The sequence below is a fragment of the Periplaneta americana genome, chromosome 3 (genome assembly GCF_040183065.1).
Source record: "Periplaneta americana isolate PAMFEO1 chromosome 3, P.americana_PAMFEO1_priV1, whole genome shotgun sequence".
In the NCBI taxonomy this organism is placed as follows: Eukaryota; Metazoa; Arthropoda; class Insecta; order Blattodea; family Blattidae; genus Periplaneta; species Periplaneta americana.
The window spans coordinates 162,973,630-162,997,150 of NC_091119.1; the positions used below are offsets into that span (position 1 = coordinate 162,973,630).

Consider the following 23,521-nt stretch of genomic DNA (forward strand, 5'->3'; position numbering starts at 1 on the left):
TACTTTCGCGTCTGCGCACATCTCACAATTTAGGAGATTGCACAAGGTCACTTCCGCTCTCCAGTCAGTATAATAGTATGAAAATTATGAAACTCGCTTACGCTCGTTTCATAAACATACTCGCGTCTTAATTACTACCATTATAGGCTCGTTGCATAATGTACTATTATATTTTATAAATAATAAATTGGAACCAAAACAATGGTTTTTCAATGAAATACAGCGTAAGGACAAAAATTGCTTTAAATCACTCTCCTCTAGAAAAAGTAATTAGTTTTAAATATTTAGGCATTCAGGTTACATATAAACTCCCCATGTTTCAGCAGATGAGTGACAAAATAAGTAGACATCTGAAGAATAATGCAAGAAAATAAACACAAATTATATTTTATAAAATAATGGTCGTACCTTCTTTACTGTTTGGATCAGGAACATGGGCTGTGACTACAGCTGACAGTAAAAAATTACAGGCCGTTGAAATGAGGTTCCTGAGGTCAGTCAAGACATGCGCACTATTTCAGATTACTTATAAATGGTTTTTAAGGAATCCGCAGGTTCATTGCCGCCCTTACATAAGTCCGCCATCAGTCCCTATCGTGAACAAGATTAATCCAGTCTCTATCATCATATCCCATCTCTTTCAAATTCATTTTAATATTATCCTTCCATCTACGTCTCGGCCTCCTCAAAGGTCTTTTGCTCTCTGGCCTCCCAACTAACACTCTGTATGCATTTCTGGATTCACCCATACGTGTTACATGTCCTGCCCATCTCAAACGTTTGGATTTAAACTCAGCTTGTTATGAAACCATACAATAAGCACTATATCAGATAAAATTAGAAATTATGAAATAACAGAAGAACTGAAGATATTTTTCCTCGAAGAAAAAATTCACAAATTATAGGAATCAGTGAGAAGAACATGTTAATAGAATTGCACTAGAAAGGATCCCTAGAAGAATGATGTACTACGTACGTATAGACCTAAACCTAAAGGATGAAGACATCTGAGAATACCTAAGAAGCGTTGGATAGATAAACTGTGAAGCCGTAACAGGCATATGCCTACTCTTTGAATAGAAGGAGAAGAAGAAGAAGAAGAAGGTAAATATATCCCAATTATTAGCTGGGATATAAAAAGAATAAGAAGCTATGAAAAGTGGTATAATATGGGACGGGGTTGTAAAATGGGACACAGCTGTTTTTCTGAAAGTAGTGGAGCTATCTATTAAGTATAGTGTAGTGGCATACTATTTCTCGAAGTAGTCTTTGCAGCGGGATGCAGGGAGTCAGTCGAGTGGGAGTTGTGCATAAGAGGGAGTCATGTTCATTACGTCAGTGGTGAAGGTTTTTGCAGGATATGCTTTCCTCGGCAGATGTGCAGTGATAAGTTAAGCTAGAGAAATTCTCTTTATGCAAAAAATAAATTGCAAATACAGTCTTATAATACTCAGAATTATGAAAATCTAATGTCAGAAACAATTTATCCAAAATTATATGCTATTGTATGAGTGGTAGTATTATGGGATAGGGTGTCCCATATTACAACAATATTATTCGTGTGACAAAAACAGATGTTCAGGACAAAACTAGGATCTTGCAATCTTATAAATTGTGTGTACAGTACTGATAAACGTGCATGAAAGATGCCGAGAACAAACTAGGGCCTTCACCGATGGAAAACGCTAGATCCCAGTCAAGAGTTCTGCACCAGATAATGAAGACGCCGAGTGAATGTTCAACAACTCAAAGTCTAGAGAAATGTGGATTGAGTGAATTGTTTGTTATAGATGAGCTCACATGAAGTCATTGTGTGAGAAAAAATCATTTGTTTGATATTTCTGTGCCTAGAACGAACTTCATATTTTTAACTTCACTATCAAGACATTCACTTTTATATGAATTTAGAGTCTAATGTGTTACCAGTGTTCACGTTTTAAGCATTGTATGTGATTCCAGGTTTCATTTTTAGAATATACCTACGCCCGCAGTTTTGTGTCTCATATTACAACCTTATCTTCTGGAAGTCCAATATTGCAGCACGAGACCTTTCTAGAAAATAACACCTGATTCCTTGATATAATCATGTTACACTTTGCACATATAACGAGAAATGATATTCCTATATGGGTTCACCTTAGATTCAATTTTTAACTTCGTCGTTTTCAAATTAGAGAGTGAAAAAAGACTATCCCATATTACCACCTTCTCCTCTATTTTGCTCTCCCGTACAATTTACTTAAACGTAGTTACGAGGTTTCAGAAGTAAACCAATTATACTTACTTACTTACTTATGGCTTTTAAGGAATCCGGAGGTTCACTGCCGCCCTCACATAAGCCCGCCATTGGTCCCTATCTTGAGCAAGATTAATCCAGTCTCTATCATCATATCCTACCTCCCTTAAATCCATTTTAATATTATTTTCCCATCTACGTCTCGGCCTTCCCAAAGGTCATTTGCCCTCCGGCCTCCCAACTAACACTCTATATGCATTTCTGGATTCGCCCATACGTGCTACATGTCCTGCCCATCTCAAACGACTGGATTTTATGGTCCTAATTATGTCAGGTGAAGTATACAATGCGTGCAGCTCTGTGTTGTGTAACTTTCTCCATTCTCCTGTAACTTCATCTCTCTTAGCCCCAAATATTTTCCTAAGAACCTTATTCTCAAACACCCTTAATCTCTGTTCCTCTCTCAAAGTGAGAGTCCAAGTTTCACAACCATACAGAACAACCGGTAATATAACTGTTTTATAAATTTTGACTTTCAGGTTTTTTGATAGAAGACTAGATGACAAAAGCTTCTCAACCGAATAATAACAGGCATTTCCCATATTTATTCTGCGTTTAATTTCCTCCCGAGTGTCATTTATTGATCTCATTATGCAATTAGTATGTAATTACTTAATTCTGATCAAGTTTTATGATCAACTGTGTAAGCAAGTTTTAATCCTGGTTGAGTGTAAGAGAAGAGAAGACCTTAAGGCCTTAACTCTGCCAGGTTAAATAAAGCCATTATTATTATTATTATTATTATTATTATTATTATTATTTATGTTTGTTACTGTTGCTCCAAGATATTTGAATTTTTCCACCTCTTCGAAGGATAAATCTCCAATTTTTATAGTTCCAAACCAATTATACATAGTTTTTAATAGTTTATTTAACGACATTGTATTGAGTATTAGGTTATTTAGCATCGATGAAATTGATGGTGGAGATATGGTATTTGATGAGATAAATCCGATGATTAGCCATGCCTTTACCTCACATTCGCCTTACAGTTGAGCAAAACCTTGAAAAACCCAACTAGGTAATCAGTTCAAGCGGGTTTTGAACCCGTGCCCGGTTGCAGCTCCGAATCTGCAGGCAAACGCGCTTCCGCCTGAGCTACACTGGAGGCTCAACATGTGCGGTTTTAGTAATGCAATAGGGAACCCGAGCTCTCCACATGGAGTTGAAGCTGCTAAATTAATTTAAAGTTGTGCTTACCCGTTAGTTTACTCTATAATTTAATTTGAACAGTAGGGAGTACCGTACTCATTGGATTTATGACTACCTTACGCAAGTATGGTTCACACGCATGCACGCACAGAATCGCGCGCGATACTTCATGCTTATTACACATATATTTTACATAATGGGCCATATTCAGGAACGTTACTTCAACTTCGCTTTCACTTACAGCCGACTTTAGTAGGTAGAGAACGCAAAATTTATGCCTATATTCAGAGTTTCAACTTAACTTACACTTTAATCGTAACTTACAGTTAGTCAAAAGCAAGTAAGATTGAATATACGAGAAAACCAACCTTACATCTCACTTAGTTTATTTGTCTGAACAAATAAAAAGACATTTGTTTGCTACGATAAAGTTAGGGCCTATGTTTAATGGTAGAAATGGATTAAGCAAATGGCAATTTCCAAGTATTCATGGATTATTCGTTCTCTGTCACATCATTTGCTTTCTTATTCAAGTTATGTCTATGTAATCGTAACCAGTTTCACTAGTTTATTCCGAAGTTATGTAGCTATAAAGTGTATTTTAAATTTATCATTACTGTTATATTACTGTAGAATAATAATAATAATAATAATAATAATAATAATAATAATAATAATAATAATAATAATAACAATAATAATGATGGTGATGATAGCTTTCAAGGATACACACTGTTGGCCTGTTGCAGTCTTAGAGTTCATCCCTACTCTCTTCTTACATTTAGAATGTATTTCATTATTAATTTTGTCAATTTGTGGACATTCGGTTTAAATATTATAACAATAAATTTCTTATTTTTTTCAGTCACGCTGCAAGGTGTCACTCTGCATTGTAAAAGAAGAAAAGAATATACTCATTAACCTTAATTGTTATTCATCGGAAAGTTTCTACTATAAAAGTGTTACTATGCCATGTTATGACTACTAAAATTTTCAGCTTTCCTTGGCTAAAAGAAGATCACTCACTTAAAGACGGATAAATAAATAGATAGCTGGATGAATAGAGTGATGGATAGATAGATTGCTAAATTGATGGGTAAACTGATAAAAAGATGTATAGATGGATGAATTGATGGATAGATTGATAGATGGATGGACGGATGGATGGAATTGATTGGTAGATTGATGGATTTATGTAAAGATTGTTTAACTGATGGATAGATTCATAATTTCATGAATTGCTGGACAGATTGATGAATTTATGAGTAGATGGATGGATGTATGAATTGACGGGTAAATCGATGAATTGATGGATGGATTGATGAACTGATGGATGGATTGATAAATTGATGGATGAATTAATGAATTGATAGGTGGATTGATGAATTGATGAGTAGATTGATGACTTGATGGATGGATTGAAGAATTGATGAATGGATTGATGAAATGATAGATATATTCATGGATTGATGATTTGGTGGGCAGATTAATGAATTTATGGATATATGGATGGGTAGATTGATGGCTTGATGGATATACTGATGAATTGATGATTATATTGATGGATTGATGAAAAGATTGATGAATTGGTGCATAGATTGATGAATTGATGGTCGGATTGATGAATTGATGGATATATTGATGGAGTGATGGGTAGATTGATGAATTGGCGGATAGATTCAAGAATTGATGGATGGAGTGATGAATTGATGGATTGATTGATGAATTGATGGATGGATTTATGAATGGATTTATGAATTGATGGATAGATGGATTAATAGATATATTGATGAATTGATAGATATATTGTTGGATTGATGGGTAGATTGATGAATTGGTAGATATATTATTGGATTGACGGATAGATTGATGAATTGATAGATATATTGTTAGATTGATGGATAGATTGATGAATTGGTAGATATATTGTTGGATTGATGGGTAGATTGATGAATTGCTAGATACATTGTTGGATTGATGGGTAGATTGATGAATTGACAGATATATTATTGAATTGATGGGTAGATTGATGAATTGATGGATAAATTGATGAATTGATGGATAGATTGACAAATTGATGGATAGACTGTCGAACTGATGGATAGCTAATTTGAATTATGTATAAATAAGTGGATGAATATATTTATTAATGGATTAGTGGGTAATCGATAGATTGATGGGTTGATGGATTTATTAATTGATGGAGAGGGATGGAGGCTATAAATTGTATCATTTTGCAATTATAATTTTTGTTCCTTAAATAATATATTAGGCCTAATATATGCTTTAAGAGTATGAGGACCAAGCAAAATTAATACTTTATTATTTAATTTACGTAATACTAGAACCAAAAGTACTAGATCTAGTTTTAAAGTGCTACGGAGAGTCACATCTGGTTGGGAGCTGGTGAGATTGCTAGTTCGGGACGAAGGGTGGAGTAAGAGAAATAAAATTATTGCTTCCGACGACATAATCATCCATGCATCATCATTAGCTCACTACTAATCATTCGCAGAATACAGATAGGCTATGTTGTTCAGTGTAGCTATATGCACCGTGTTTAATTCTTTAGCATTGTTTCTTGTTATTTGATATTTACAAATTGTTGAATAATGTACTTATCTTAACATTAATAAATACAAAAATATTAATAATTAATGTTACAACGAGTGCTTTCTAAACGTAAAGTGGGCGCGTTGCTTTTCAAATCTTGTTCTTGATGAGATAACAATCGAATTTCTCTCGCAATCTCTCCAGCTAATCACCGATTAAATTGGAAATGCATAAATATCAATACTGTATCTCGGACACATGACATTGCTTCGTGCATATAATTATTTCTACCTGCAGACAGAGGCAGCGGCACCGGGCGACGCGTTAACCGCGGATATAGAGGAATGACTCTTGTCAGCAGGAGATGCCGGAGTTGGGTGACGTCCAGACCTGCTCCAGCCTCAAATATCAGCACTGCATGTATCACGGAGTACCGCCAGGCCGAGCCCAGCCAGCGGCCGTCGTTTCCCCGTACAGATTCCGGACCACCGCCTGAAAAATACAGCTCAAGAAATATGGCTACAAAATATCAGACTGTCGAAAACATCCTTAATTGTCCACCGCTGTGGAGTAACAGTTAGCATGCCTGACTGTGAAACGAGCGGGTCCGGGTTCAAATCCTGGTTGGGACAAGTTATCTGGTTGAGGTTTTTCCGGAGTTTTCCTCAACCCATTAAGAGCAAATGCTAGGTAACTTTCGGCGCTGGACCATGGGCTCACTTCGTCGGCATAGTCATCTTTATCTCACTCAGACGCTAGATAACCACAGCTTTTGATAAAGCGTCGTAAAATAACTAAATAAAATAAAATAAAACATTTTTAATTTCATTAAATGAAAGACTTCAGCTCCCTTTTAAATAACAATAATAATAACCCCCATCAGATTTGAAATCTCAGCCACTCAACCATCTGAAGTGAACGAAGAGAAAAAGAAAATCTACGAGCCCACGATTCAGTACCTATCGGCGAAATACAACATAGAAAAAATCACAGTTACCGGTCTCTTCTTCGGAGCGAGAGGCACCATCCCGAAAGCCTTTGTAAAGTGGAGAGAAAAATACAAGCTGACGAGAGATCTTCAAGATGCCATCGTCACCACCATAATAAAATTTTCTGTAGCGATATTTCGTCAGCATCTTTATGGTGTACATTCAGTTTAAATTACACTTGGTTCTATTTTTTTTCTTATGTCTTATTCACTTTTGTCTGAAACCTGTTTATATAATTTTTCATTTTAAATTTTATTGTGAGCTATTCTGTGTCGCAGGGCAAACCCAAAATATTGGGTCAGACTACTAAATTCAATTAATACAGTATGTTCATGAATTTGTTTAACAGGTTATTAATTGTGAGATACTTGAATTATTAAGATCAGCGTATCTCAGATCCAACGACTATCTTGGTAACCGCTAGATCACCAAAGACGACCAACCCATTAAGAAGATACAATGGTAAAAGAATTAAGGGATGTTATGTTATCTTTCAGACGGTTACTTGAAATCTTGTCTGCTAAACTAAATTAATTAATTTTTCATACAAAATTCATCTTTTTCTTTTCTTTTCCCTTTGCTTATCATTTTGTTCTCTTTTCCTTTATTGTCCCAAATAATCTTCTCTTCACTTCCCTCCATTTTCTCTTTTTCTATACTTTTCCTTCCGTTTCCTCATACTTTCTTTTTTATCTTCTTCTCTTTCTTCACTTCATTTTCCTTATATGTCTCTTCTTTTCATCCTCATTTTCTTCTCTTATCTTCTTCTCTTCTTTACTTAAATTACCTTATTTTTCTCTTCTTTTCAGCCTCATTTTCTTCTCTTCCTTATTTTCTTTGCTTTCTTTACTTCAGTTCCCTTATTTTTCTCTTCTTTTCATTCTCATGTTCTTCTCTTCCTCATCTTCATTTCTTTATTTATTTCATTTCCCTTATTTTTCTCTTCTTTTCATCTTCATTTTCTTCTCTTCCTTATCTTCTTCTCTTTTTTACCTCATTTTCTTCCTTTCCTCTTCTTTAATCTTCATTTCTTCTCTTCCTTATCTTCTTCTCTTTTTTATCTCATTTTCCTTCCTTTCCTCTTCTTTAATCTTCATTTCTTCTCTTCCTTATCTTCTTCTCTTTTTTACCTCATTTTCCTTCCTTTCCTCTTCTTTAATCTTCATTTCTTCTCTTCCTTATCTTCTTCTCTTTTTTACCTCATTTTCTTCCTTTCCTCTTCTTTAATCTTCATTTCTTCTCTTCCTTATCTTCTTCTCTTTTTTACCTCATTTTCCTTCCTTTCCTCTTCTTTAATCTTCATTTCTTCTCTTCCTTATCTTCTTCTCTTTTTATCTTATTTTCCTTCCTTTCCTCTTCTTTAATCTTCATTTCTTCTCTTCCTTATCTTCTTCTCTTTTTTACCTCATTTTCCTTCCTTTCCTCTTCTTTAATCTTCATTTCTTCTCTTCCTTATCTTCTTCTCTTTTTTACCTAATTTTCCTTCCTTTCCTCTTCTTTAATCTTCATTTCTTCTCTTCCTTATCTTTTTCTCTTTTTTACCTCATTTTCTTCCTTTCCTCTTCTTTAACTTTCATTTCTTCTCTTCCTTATATTCTTCTCTTTTTTATCTCATTTTCTTCCTTTCCTCTTCTTTAATCTTCATTTCTTCTCTTCCTTATCTTCTTCTCTTTTTTACCTCATTTTCTTCCTTTCCTCTTCTTTAATCTTCATTTCTTCTCTTCCTTATCTTCTTCTCTTTTTTACCTAATTTTCCTTCCTTTCCTCTTCTTTAATCTTCATTTCTTCTCTTCCTTATCTTCTTCTCTTTTTTACCTCATTTTCCTTCCCTTCCTCTTCTTTAATCTTCATTTCTTCTCTTCCTTATCTTCTTCTCTTTTTTACCTCATTTTCCTTCCTTTCCTCTTCTTTAATCTTCATTTCTTCTCTTCCTTATCTTCTTCTCTTTTTTACCTCATTTTCTTCCTTTCCTCTTCTTTAATCTTCATTTCTTCTCTTCCTTATCTTCTTCTCTTTTTTACCTCATTTTCTTCCTTTCTCTTCTTTTCATCCTTATTTTCTGTTCCCTTTTCCTTATTGTCTTTCCTTCCTTTCCCCTTCTTTCTCTCATAATTTTCTTTTTTTCCTTGTCTTCTCTTTTTGTTCTAATTTTCTTTTCTATTTCCCATTTCTTTCCTTATTTTTTCTTCCTCTTTCTCTTTTTTACATATTTTTCATTTCCATTTCTTTTTAATCTTCTCTTCCTTTTCCCCTGCTTTCTCCATTTCTCTTTTGTCTTCTCTTTTCCTCATGACCTCCTCTTTCTTTTTACATCTTTTTCCTCATTTCGTTTTCAATTTTCCTTTTTGTTTATCTCTGCCCGTTTCCATTCTTTTCCTCCTACTAATCATTTCATTTTCTTCTACTTAATATTTTCTCCCGGTTACTCATCTCTTCATTTTCCCATGTGTTCAGACTTCATGGTGATTTTGTCGTTTCACTAAATTTGAAATTTTACGTTTAGAAATTAACGTTGCCAAAGCAACCGATTTTAGATAATAATTGAGAAGTATAGTACCGTTTAATATCGTCGTTTTCATATTATGTAAACTTCTTTCAGCGGCTTCCAAAGTGTCTTGGCTTTGGAGTGGCACTTAACATTGTCATTTTATTACTTGGACACGACAGGTCAGCACAAGCACATCATGAAATACCAGCTGATCATTATACTAATACATGTATAAGCACCTTGAGCAGCGGTAGACGTCTGTCGATTCCAGAATATGAAGAGGAGGATCCAGCGGCCTAGAAGACAGAAGGGTATCAAGATGCAGACAACTAGAAGCACTGGAAGACCCACTACAAGTGCCAGGACTCCAGCCAGGGCACTGCCAAGCACGCCCCAGAGTGGACTTTCTTCAAGGGGATGACGCAGGCGGCGGATGGGGGCACTTCGCATGTAATTGCCCCGCGCCATCTACACAGAGAAGAGACACACAACGTTACTGTGAGTGTACATTCTTAACCGTATTTTGTATAAAGGATACAAACGATGCAAGCTCCCCGACCTAACACTGGTGATGTAGCACAGTCCATTGAACAGAAATGTCTAATAATTAGGGAACGAATTTCTAGTTCCGTACGTATTTTATTTGCTACGTTCTAGCGCATGTTATTCATATGTCTATACGTTTCATGTACACAGGATCCCCTTTTAAAATTCTACAGGACCTAAAACACTAAATGAACCATAAACTGCTATAAATACGGTACCTCAAAATTATGTTTGTGTCTGAAAAGCGCCTTTTTAGTATGCTGCATATATCATATATATTTAAAATAAAAATATCGGTACTAAAATGCAAAACTGACTAAAGAAAACCACAAAAATGTTAGCCTATTGAAATGTAAAAAGTTCTCTTATAGACAAATACTGGTCTGGCAAATTCGTTCGATCCATATTGGTCTTAGAAGTGAAGGAAAGGAAATTTTACCAAATTTCCTGGAACTGAAGTTAGTTTCGTCAAGTCCATCCAACCATAAAAGGGACGGTAGGTTGCTCAGGTTAGGCGAGAGCTTACAAATTAGTTTTGGCATCAATGCACCTCCATTATGCGAAATAAAACTGACCAATCAATAATCATTCTCTTTCACTGGTAGAATTTGAGTCTTCAATTCAGTAGCACTCATTGTCAGCACCTGTTCTTTGTACATAAATTCCACCTAAAATGAAATACGAGGGTCACTCCAAAAGTAATGCACAACTTTTTTTACTTACTGTATTTTTTTATTTTAAACCTTTGCAATTTATGCAGATCATAGTTACAACCTTCTCGCTTATATTAAAATTTAATTTAAGACTTTTCAATGAGTGGCGCCATGATAGCACTCCTTCAAGATGGCTGCTGTACTTGACATTCGTCAGAAGCAACGTGCTGTTATAGAGTTCCTGTGCTGTGAGAACGAGACAGTGGGAAACATTCACAAGACGTTGAAAAAAGTGTATGGAGATATAGCTGTCGATCGCAGTACGGTTAGCCGGTGGGTAAGCAGATTATCTGGTGAAAGAGGGCACTCCAATATTTGAAATACTCCTCGCAGCGGCAGACCCTGCACTACACGAAGTCCTGACAATGTGCAGCGCGTTAACAACATGGTTGTGACTGACAAACGCGTAACAGTGAAAGAATGGTCAATCCAAGTTGGAATAGGAGAAGAAAGTGTGTGCAGAATATTGAAACAGTTGGGGTTAAAAAAGGTTTATGACAGGTGAGTTCCGAGGATGTTGACAGAAGCTTACAAAGAAACTCGAAAAACAGCGTGCAGCGAACTTTTGGACCAGTATGACAATGGTGGAGATGACAGTTCAAAAGTTCGCTGCACACTGTTTTTCGGGTTTCTTTGTGGGTTTCTGTCAACATCCTAATTATATTTTCTCAAAGTAAAGCTCAATCAATAGAAAATGTCTTCTAGATTTCATTGAACTTTAAAGAGACACACAGAAAGTCACTGTCTGGTTATGAATGCATAAAAATGACGTCATGGGTTCATTTTTTCTTGCAGTCAACAGTGACGGGACACATATACCTTAACTTGTTGCAAAACTTCGCTGTTCTTCAGATTCCCCCACATTTCAACAGGATAGCATCCTACCATACTTTCATCGAGATATTACCACGTTTTTAATTAGAATTTTCATGAAAGTTGGATTGGAAGAGGAGTGTTAGTTGGAAGATCTGACGGAAAAGACCTTTGGGAAGGCCGAGACGTAGATGGGAGAATAATATTAAAATGGATTTGAAGGAGGTGAGATATGATGCTAGAGACTGAATTAATGTTGCTCATGATAGAGACCGATGGCGGGCTTATGTGAGGGCGGCAATGAACCTCCGGGTTCTTTAAAAGCCATTTAAGTAATACAGATGTTGAGATACAGAGTGGAAGTGAAGTAACCACGCAAATTTAAGGGAACGATACAGTACATTGAAACAAATAAAAAACTTAAAATACATTTTGTGATTAAGTGTGTCGTTAATTAGAAAATTAAATTGCAAGTTTTAGACGTCTGGCAACATTGCCGCTAACCTCTGTAGCCCACGATTACGACATCTTGGTTGGTATTACACTGCCGGTATCAGAGACACGTTGATAGATAAATGTGTCTGGATTTGGCACATTCTCTCCGAATATCGTTCCGCATAAAACCTTTGAGCTGCAAGGGGACTACTTCTTGTTTCGCAATAAATTAATAGCACATCGAAATATTTCGTATCAGTAAATATTGGCATTGCGATAACCAATACACACCCACACTGAATATCAATAATCGATATGAAGACTGCCACTGTACTGGTTCTCGTAATACCTACTTGTGCAAGAGGGAAACGAACTCTGGTCTGTCAGGCAATATGGTAAATCTCTCACCCACTTCCTCAAATGCGACATTGTAACCTCTTCGCATTGTAAACTAAATTCAAATTGTGGTTTTTAAAACCTAATTTACACGAAAACAGTCCATTCTATTGAAATACACCAGAGGGGTAAATAATTCTTCATTAGATTTTCTATCGACATGGACAGAAACCGCAACTATTATCGAATTAGAGGATGTTAAACATTATTTTGAGAAAAATATTTTTGGGAGGCAAAACTACGAACTTCCTACCAATATAGTATTATACTTTTTTTATTATAAGCAGCATGAGGAATTCACTCTGAAAATATGCTTGGTTATTTCACATTCTCTCTGTATAGGTATGTACAGTATTTCTGGATACCGCTAGCCCGGATATTCGTAGTTCAAGAAAATAAATCAAAAACAGTACCGTTCGCAACATGGTAAAGAAATTGAATTGCTTCGAAACGCGTGAAAGGTATAATGAGAAGGTATGTGTCACATTTGAAACAAATACACCTTATATGCAGGATAAATCGTAAGTAATGCCCTTAATTTCAGGGGATTATTCTTTGAGATATTTCAAACAAAAAATTTAATACAATTTTGTTGCTCGTTTTTGCTTCTTTTTCGAGATAAAACTTGTTTTATATGAACCATTTCATAGCGTGTTTTGAGAAAGCCATTGACTAAATTCCCAATATGCTCATTCAATTTAAGAGAACAGTGTATTATGATAATAAGTGACTGAAAGAATTTTAGTTTTGCCTTTTAAATATTCAGAAATGTATCTCAACAAATGTAATATTTTAAAATTCCTTTTCTTGCTCTAATCATTGGTTTTTATATCCCAGCTTGCATCCGCTCTCATCATATAACGATTTTTTTGATGGAATAGTTTTTAATGCACGTCAAATAAGCCCCATCTGTTATCAATATCGATTTTCGTTTAAGGTTTGGACCTAATGCTCTCCGATTAATATTTGAGCAGACTGGAATTCTTAGTCGATGTGGACACATCTTGGCATCGGAACGGCACGGAGTTTCATTCTGCACGCAGTCCGGCGTGATCCTGTGCACATCCGGCTTCGTGATGGCGTGAACGTGTTCCGTTTCTTGGGATACTCCGAATCTTACTTCAGTAGCGCTCGTGTGTTACAATCCTCCAGAAAGTTGAGCTTCTCAGTTTGGGAATATCTGTTTCAAATGTATTAAAACTCGCCAAAAAAAGTCTTCAATAACGGATTTTGTAGTTCGTCATGATCAGGAGTTGTAGGCTACTTTATTAAATCCACATAAAATTTAACGATTTATTTTCGTTTTTCATGAGACCGAATCTGAAGAGATTTCGAGATTTTCAAGAAAGTACGCATTTACAGCATCCCTGATAACGAAAAACTGTTTTTCGGGGTCGCGCTTGTCTGTTTGTCTATATACAAAGTAGAGATAAACAACGATTGTAATTTTATTCTTCATATTATAGTTGGAATCTCCTGGTAGAGGGTCAGAGAAGGCCTGACGGCCTTATCTCTACCAGGTTAAATAAATAAATAAATACTAATACTAACGATCGAGAAAGGAAGACCAGCGCCCGCAAAGCCGAAAACCCGCACGACAATGTTGTGTATACGTCGCTTCGTTGACGTAAAGACTGCTTGTGAGTGTTTCGAGACGTCAAGATTGATCACTCCCGAAGTCCCTAACGTCAAGTAGCCTTGATTTTCCACAGTTATTTATACCTGACTGAACTTTTATCTACTTTGGCAAGTGTTATATATGTATAAACAATCAAGTAGCCTATTTGAAACATCTTCTCTACCTTTGAGTGTATAATAATCCGTTCCCCAATCCTTATTTAATTACTAGGCCCTTATTAAAGGGCTAGGAATTTTATTTTCATGTGTTTGAAATGGAGTATGCAATCTTAAGGATGTTTCTTAGAAATGCAAATTTATTTAAGAATTGTTTTTTTTCTATTTATATAACAATAGGTAATATCAGGCGTGTAGTTGCAAAATCAGATACATCACTTTTTTTTGGAAATGAGTTAATGTTATATTTCATATCTTCATATGATTCTACAACTGCTATAGCACTGTTATGCTCAAAAGCCAGATAAATCACATGGATTTGTAGGATGAAAAATAGTATTGGTTGCAAATCCTTGGTTCCTTGCAAACGTTTTTGCTTCATACTTACTGAAAAATTATGCTTTAGTGATGTATCTGATTTTGCAACTAAACGCCTCATATCATATAATAGAACCAGAACATTTTGATAACTAAGATACTGTTCTGTTTTGTCTTTTTGTCTCATTTAAATATTTATAATGTTATTTATTTCAATGATGTATGTTATTCAAAGTTACGAAATCTTTCCACGCCGACCAAATGCTATTTCGAGAATGATGAGCGAGACTCGAAGCGCACGAGAATGACGAGACGAGACTCGAAAGACAAATGCAATGAACACAGCGAGCGAGAGCGGCAGTTAGTTTTGTTCATCTCTAATACAAAGAAATCTAGTATTGGACGGATTTTTCAGTATATAATTACTAGACATTGGATTTTATGCACCAAATATAATTAAAATATGCATGCAAGTATGTCATTAAAATCGAAGAAATATGCACTTAAATATGCCACTGAAGAAAAATATGCATTTAATATGCCACTAAAGAGAAATATACACTTTAATATTCCACTGAAGATAATTAATATGCACTTAAATATGACACTAAAGAGAGATATGCACTTAAATATGCCACTGAAGATAAATATGCACTTAAATATGTCACTGAAGACAAATATGCATTTAAAAATTCCACTGAAGAGAAATATACACTTAAATATGCCACTGAAGATAACCAAGCGGTTAAATATGCCACTGAAGATAACCAAGCGGTTAAATATGCCACTAAAGAGAAATATACACCTAAATATGCCACTAAAGAGAAATATACACTTAAATATGCCACTAAAGAGAAAAATGCATTGAAATATGCCACTGAAGAGAAATATACATTTAAATATGTCATTAAAACAAACAAAAAGATGTTGCTAATTTCATATAAATTCAAATTAATGAAGACAATATCTGCAGTGCTTGGGAAAAGTGACACAAGTCAGTTTCCACAAACCTTCTTTGATAATAATTTATTGACAACTTACGGAACATCTGCTCGCTTGGAAAAAAATACATAAGTATTTCTCCCATTACAATAATTCATACAGAAAAAAAATCAAATCGACATAAACCAGTGTGAGTTGTCTTCATATTCGGATTCAGAAGAAAGTGAAACATACTTACTATTTTGCATATTAACAGTGAGAGCAAACAGAACATGCATTGGCATATAAATCCAATGTCTATTAATTATATACGAGTTAATTTAACAAAAATTATGTACGTTAAATGTAACTAAAAACCTTAATGGAACTTTCTAAAAACACAAAATGGTGAATTATGCTAAAGCGTTTCAAACCGTAAATTTCCATATGTTTTATTAGGTCTATATAAGGTAAAAGGATAAATAAAACAGTGTAGGTAATATGTTTCTAAATACAGAGTGTTCCTATGCAGACCGGTCCCACTCCAACTTCTACCTAAAAAGTCTGTTGGCGGGCGGCGAGTGGTCGTACGCCGACAAGTCCATACACAGACCCGTCCCACTCAACTCCTTACTGCTTAGCTTCCTCGGAACGGACGGGCGCTCTGCACTGATGTCATTAAGTCGACGAAACATTACTATCAGGAACCAATCTGATATGTCAGAGAAACTAAGTATTTGCATTCATAATTTTGCGTGACGTTGCAAATCGGAAATCGTAGGATCGATTCCCGATGGAGTCATGGATTTTCTCCATTTATATTATCTTAAGGCCTGCGGCTTACTCAGTCTCTAACAGAAATGAGTACCAGGAGTAAGTTATTTCCTTGGAGGTAAAAGCGGTGGGAAAATGGGAAATTAACCTTTTTATGAAGAAGATAGAGAAATCTTTGACGTTAGAACGGGCAGTAGCCCATACCATGCAGCGAAGGTGATGATAAAATCCAAACCCCCTTGTTCTTCCTCTCTTCATCTTGTTCCCCGTTTATTTCTCTTCTTCTCTTTGTGTTCCTTTTGTTCTCTTTGTATTTCCCTTCCTATCGAGCATTCTCCTTGTTCTTGTTTCCCATCCTTTTTTTGTGCTCCCCTTGTGTTACACTTTTTCCCATTTTCTTCGCCTTCTATTCCTTGTCTTCGCTTTTTAATTCATATATTCCCATTATTCTCCTTGTGTTGCTCTTGGTCTCCTTGTGTTCCTTTTGTTTTCCTTGTGTTCCCCTTGTTGTCCTTGGCTTCGCCTTGCTTTCCTCTTCTTCGCCTTGCTCTCTTTCGCTTCCCATTGTTCTTCTTATATTCCCTTGTTCTCGTCTTTCTTTTGTTCTCATTGTTTTTCTCTTGTTCTTATGTTCCCATTGTCTTCGCTTTGTTCTACTTATTTTACTGTTATTCTCCGTATATTCCCCTTGTTTTTCTTGCCTTACTCTTGTTCTCCTTGTATTCCCCTTTTCTCCTTGCCTTCCCCTTGTTCTCCTTGTTTTCTTATTATCCTTGTATTCTCTTTCTTTTATTTCTCCTACCATTTACATTTAGTTCTACATAGAGATATGCAGCATAGTAAAGCTATCACCTGTCGACAGGTAATCGAAATCGAACTACACGTAGTCCTACGAAAAGATATTATGTAGCATAGTATCATGTCACGAACATAATCATCATCTACTGCATTAGTATCTGCTCAATCGGAAGTTGGAAGTCTTGTGCGAATAATTTTCAGTTATGTAATTACTAATTTTATATTCCACCTGTGCAATTTAGGTATAAGCGAGCTGGACTCGTGCTTCGAGACTGCTCTCACTTGGGTTGATTATGTGACGCTCTTCTGTTTATAGGTTACCTCAAATGTTAGACGAATCTTCGGCCTCATATCTCCAAATGCCATCTTGCCGACTCTAAATATCATAGTAATTGATGCAGCCTCGTTAAATTAGCGGTAGAGAAGCAAATATATCAAACACCAGAAGTCGTGTGCAAGAAATGTTGTTTCTGTAACATGTTTGTCTTAAAATGATTAATTTATATTGAGAAGTGAAGTTTGTATCGTCATAATAAAGTCTGTATTTACACATCTGGGCTCTGCGTACCATCAGAACACGACCGTTAATGAACATCGCGGGCGAGCGGGATGCTTTCCATAAGGTGCGCAACTTAGAAACTCACATGTGAATTATGTACTGATGCCTGAGTGCATGGTAGTAAGTTCTCCCATTAATCACTCGCTGAAGGTGGAAATGTACCCAGTCTATTATGATTGATTCTACTATAGGTAAAAGCCTATTCCTTTCTGCGTTCTTATGTGACAGTGACATATGTGCCATTTTTCGCCCACTTTCAGTTTTGACTCTGAATTGCCTCTGCAGTTGAAAATATCGTCAAATAAAAATTTGCCACCACCACCACCACCACCACCACCACCACTACTACTACTACTACTACTACTACCACCACCTGCTGATACTACTACTAGTACTAATACTATTACTACTAACTGCTGCTACGACTACTACTACTACTACTACTACTACTACTACTGCTACTACTACTACTACTACTAACGGCTTATTAGAAAAATTTACTACTACTACTACTACTACTACTACTATCTTATAACTTCTACTGACTTAATACTACACAAGTTAAGCAGTTTTTTACTTATATTTTGAATCATAACCATTAGTATGATTTAGATTCTAATATCTGTTTCGAAGGAAAGTAGTCTTTGAGTTGTATCAGATCTTGAATCATAACCATTAGTATGATTTAGATTCTGATATCTGTTTCGAAGGAAAGTAGTCTTTGATTGTATCAGATCTTGAATCATAACCAGTAGTATGATTTAGATTCTAATATCTGTTTCGAAGGAAAGTAGTCTTTGAGTTGTATCAGTTCTTGAATCATAACCATTAGTATGATTTAGATTCTGATATCTGTTTCGAAGGAAAGTAGTCTTTGAGTTGTATCAGATCTTGAATCATAACCATTAGTATGATTTAGATTCATATCTGTTTCGAAGGAAAGTAGTCTTTGAGTTGTATCAGATCTTGAATCATAGCCAGTAGTATGATTTAGATTCTGATATCTGTTTCGAGGGAAGGTAGTCTTTGAGCTGTATCAGATCTTGAATCATAACCATTAGTATGATTTACATTCTGATATCTGTTTCGAGGGAAGGTAGTCCTTGAGTTGTATCAGATCTTGAATCATAACCATTAGTATGATTTACATTCTGATATCTGTTTCGAGGGAAGGTAGTCTTTGAGTTGTATCAGATCTTGAATCATAACCAGTATGATTTAGATTCTGATATCTGTTTCGAGGGAAGGTAGTCTTTGAGTTGTATCAGATATTGAATCATAACCAGTATGATTTAGATTCTGATATCTGTTTCGAGGAAAGGTAGTCTTTGAGTTGTATCAGATCTTGAATCATAACCATTAGTATGATTTACATTCTGATATCTGTTTCGAGGGAATGTAGTCTTTGAGTTGTATCAGATCTTGAATCATAACCAGTAGTATGATTTAGATTCTGATATCTGTTTCGAAGGAAAGTAGTCTTTGAGTTGTATCAGATCTTGAATCATAACCAGTAGTATCATTTAGATTCTAATATCTGTTTCGAAGGAAAGTAGTCTTTGAATTGTATCAGATCTTGAATCATAACCATTAGTATGATTTAGATTCTGATATCTGTTTCGAAGGAAAGTAGTCTTTGAGTTGTATCAGATCTTGTATCATAACCAGTAGTATGATTTAGATTCTAATATCTGTTTCGAAGGAAAGTAGTCTTTGAGTTGTATCAGATCTTGAATCATAACCATTAGTATGATTTACATTCTGATATCTGTTTCGAGGGAAGGTAGTCTTTGAGTTGTATCAGATCTTGAATCATAACCAGTATGATTTAGATTCTGATATCTGTTTCGAGGGAAGGTAGTCTTTGAGTTGTATCAGATATTGAATCATAACCAGTATGATTTAGATTCTGATATCTGTTTCGAGGAAAGGTAGTCTTTGAGTTGTATCAGATCTTGAATCATAACCATTAGTATGATTTACATTCTGATATCTGTTTCGAGGGAATGTAGTCTTTGAGTTGTATCAGATCTTGAATCATAACCAGTAGTATGATTTAGATTCTGATATCTGTTTCGAAGGAAAGTAGTCTTTGAGTTGTATCAGATCTTGAATCATAACCAGTAGTATCATTTAGATTCTAATATCTGTTTCGAAGGAAAGTAGTCTTTGAATTGTATCAGATCTTGAATCATAACCATTAGTATGATTTAGATTCTGATATCTGTTTCGAAGGAAAGTAGTCTTTGAGTTGTGTCAGATCTTGAATCATAACCAGTAGTATGATTTAGATTCTAATATCTGTTTCGAAGGAAAGTAGTCTTTGAGTTGTATCAGATCTTGAATCATAACCATTAGTATGATTTAGATTCTGATATCTGTTTCGAAGGAAAGTAGTCTTTGAGTTGTATCAGATCTTGAATCATAACCATTAATATGATTTAGATTCTAATATCTGTTTCGAAGGAAAGTAGTCTTTGAGTTGTATCAGATCTTGAATCATAACCATTAGTATGATTTAGATTCTGATATCTGTTTTAAAGGAAATTAGTCTTTCAGTTGTATCAGATCTTGAATGAAGACCATGCGTATGATTAAGATTTTATTTTCCATTTAAGAGAAAAATGATCTACAAATTGTATATGTTGACTACAGATCATTAACTTAACCATTTACCTGTAGATTTCACTTTATACTTTTAGGATGGTAGGAAGGACTACTATTATGTGCTATTCTAACTCGTGTTATAACATTAGAATTTCGTAATGAATTGAGAACGGTCTTCGACACATACACTGGGTATTAGGTCGTATTCGAATAAAAAGAGAAATTGGCATTTTAATTAAAAATAACTCAAAATATATAAAAGACACTTTTAAGCGAATATTTTGTTTGTATTTTCGATGACGCCATTGTCATAACTGTCCATTCGATTCAATCCACTAACAATGCTGTGCTGTTATCAACCCCGCACACGCTCAAACAAGGGGCTGAATAAAACATTGTTCGCGTATAACAAAACAGTGCTTAAATCTGAATTCTTTAGTTCGTTAATGACGACTAACAAACAAAGTTTGTGCATTGTACGCGCAGTGCTGTTTATACGTACCAGCTCTTGTATCCCAGGACAGCAGTTTTGAGCCAGCGAAATTTAATTAACCTAGTAGGCCTGTGCCATGTTCTGTAACAATATACAAATATATCCCATTGTAAAGATATTAAGTAAGCTTTGACTGCAAATGCGTTTATACTTAGGGGATGAATTTTCTAACTGAATAATAGTAGGCCGAATAATAATGATGATGATGATGAGGACAATAATAATAATAATAATAATAATAATAATAATAATAATAATAATAATAATAATAATAATACCGGTAATGATAATAATAATCATCATCGTTTTCTTGCAGGTATTAGGCCTAGTGGCCTGTTACGGTCTCTGTCCATCTCTTCAGGGGACATCCCAAAGATCGTCTTCCATGTGGTGTACAGCGGAGAATTTGTCTTGGGAATCTGGAACGGTCCATCCTATTGACATGGTTATTTATCGCAGGGTTGTCATCGTTTGTGTCAGTCGGGGTTATTTTTTTCGGAGACTTGAAAGCACATAAATGTCCTACTAATCGGTTGCTAGCCGAGGAGTAGTAAGTTCAGTGGTGGGGTTGCCACCAATAATAATAATAATAATAATAATAATAATAATAATAATAATAATAATAATAATAGATCTAGATTCATTTTCCGGGCTGAGAGGCCGTGGTCTATTGGTTGGTTTTATACCAGACGTTTCGTCTGCAACTGCGGCAGACATCTTCAGTGGAGTGATATCCGAGGTCGCAAGACTCTTCTCGGCGTACCTGATCAGTTGCCTTAGGTACGCCGAGAAGAGTCTTGCGACCTCGGATACCAATCCACTGAAGATGTCTGCCGCAGTTGCAGACGAAACGTCTGGTATAAAACCAACCAATAGACCACGGCCTCTCAGCCCGGAAAATGAATCTAGATCTATAGACTCCGGCGTGAAAGCCTACACTGCAATAATAATAATAATAATAATAATAATAATAATAATAATAATAATAATAATAATAATAATAATAATAATAGTTGTAAACCAGATGCTCTGTATAAATCCAAACAACCGAGAATGTTTATTCAATAATTTAATTTAGAATTCAACAATTTACTTCTTATGATGTGCTTGGCTAATCTGTGTATACGCTTACCGTACCCATATATGCATTTTTTAAGTGAAGTAAGGTAATACAAAGTACAGATTATTATTATTATTATTATTATTATTATTATTATTATTATTATTATTATTATTATTATTATTATTATTATTTATTCTGGTAGAGTTATGCCATGAGGTCTTTTCTTCCACACTATTAGAAGTGAAATACACATTGAAACAATAACAAAAGTATTAATATTAATAGTAATACTTAGATATGAAAATCATTATCATGCACATTAACGAGCTTAGGATAATGAAATATTGACTAAACATGATACATAATTAATTTACAATTTATATACTAATTCTTCTCGTTGCCAAACTTCCAGAACGGCCCCGAGGTTCACTCAGCCTCCTATAAAATTGAGTACCGGGTCTTTCCCGGGGGTAAAAGGCGGTCAGAGCGTGGTGCCGACCACACCACCTCATTCTAGTGCCGAGGTCATGGAAAGCATGGGGCTCTACCTCCATGCCCCCCAAGTGCCTTCATGGCATGTTAGGGGGATACCTTTACCTTTACCTTTTATCCTAATTCTACTTTATAATAGGCCTAAATGACAATTTATACAAAAACACAGAATAACCTATCAAAATCGGCTAACACAAATCAATTCCACATTAAAGTATGTAGGCCTAATTCTTAATTCTAATTGATTAACCGTTCGGCAATCCCTGACATGACGAGGTAAGGAGTTCCATAGGCGACAAACTGGCACGGTGAAAGAGGATGAATAGAAAGAGGTACGGTGACGAGGAATGGATAATAAGGCTGATTCCGTAACGTTGTAAGATATTCAAAGCGAGTTCTCAGATATTTTGGAGTAGAAGTAAGTAATATTCTAAACAGAATAGATAAAAAAAAATATGCTGTTCTTCCCTCCTTCAGGCAAACCCATGAAAGAACTACAAAAGATGGTGTTATATGGTCAAATCTACGAATATTGCACATGAGCGGACATACACATTATGAACATGTTGTAGTCTTTCAATTAAGTTGACAGTTATATTTGTCAATTAATAATAATAATAATAATAATAATAATAATAATAATAATAATAATAAGCATCATCATCATCATCATCATGAGCTTAGGAAAATATTTGGGGCTGTTAGGGATGAAGTTACAGGAGAATGGAGAAAGTTACACAACGCAGAACTGCATGCATTGTATTCTTCACCTGACATAATTAGGAACATTGAATCCAGACGTTTGAGATGGGCAGGGCATGTAGCACGTATGGACGAATCCAGAAATGCATGTAGAGTGTTAGTTGGGAGGCCGGAGGGAAAGAGACCTTTTGGGAGGTCGAGACGTAGTTGGGAAGATATTAAAATGGATTTGAGGATGTGAAATATGATGGTAGGGACTGGATTAATCTTGCTCAGGATAGGAACCGATGGCGGGCTTATGTGTGGGCGGCAATGAACCTCCGGGTTCTCTTTGCTTATGAAGCTAGCGTAATGTCGTTAGTTTGACACAGAGTTACTGTAGTTACTTTATTTTGGTTTTTGTTTAAATACAATAAAATTTAACAACATTTTGTTTATTACCGGTATGAAAGTTAAAACGTTGATTTTGTAACGTTCAGTTTTATGTCATATCAACAAACTACCGTTATCCTGCGATAAATCTATTTTTAGGTGAACATATTAGAAGTGTGGAATAGGTTTGATAGTATCGATACGATGTATTTTAAAGTCTTCATTGACACAGGGTAAACTTATTCTT

The 23,521-nt window shown here is 35.3% G+C and overlaps 1 protein-coding gene across 6 annotated transcripts in view; it reads right to left on the bottom strand.

Moving 5' to 3' along the window:
- Positions 1-23,521, bottom strand: part of LOC138696796 (uncharacterized) — a 420,480-nt gene that overhangs the window by 27,366 nt on the left and 369,593 nt on the right. For 5 of the 6 annotated variants that reach the window (XM_069822205.1, XM_069822204.1, XM_069822203.1 and 2 more), the window contains 2 exons: positions 9,718-9,946; positions 6,293-6,493 (listed from right to left, as the gene is read on the bottom strand). In XM_069822205.1, coding sequence (XP_069678306.1) covers positions 6,293-6,493; positions 9,718-9,946 — 430 coding nt within the window. Of the gene's footprint in view, positions 1-6,292; positions 6,494-9,717; positions 9,947-20,654; positions 20,728-23,521 lie in introns of those variants that run through there. The other variant, XM_069822208.1, reaches the window with a different exon arrangement.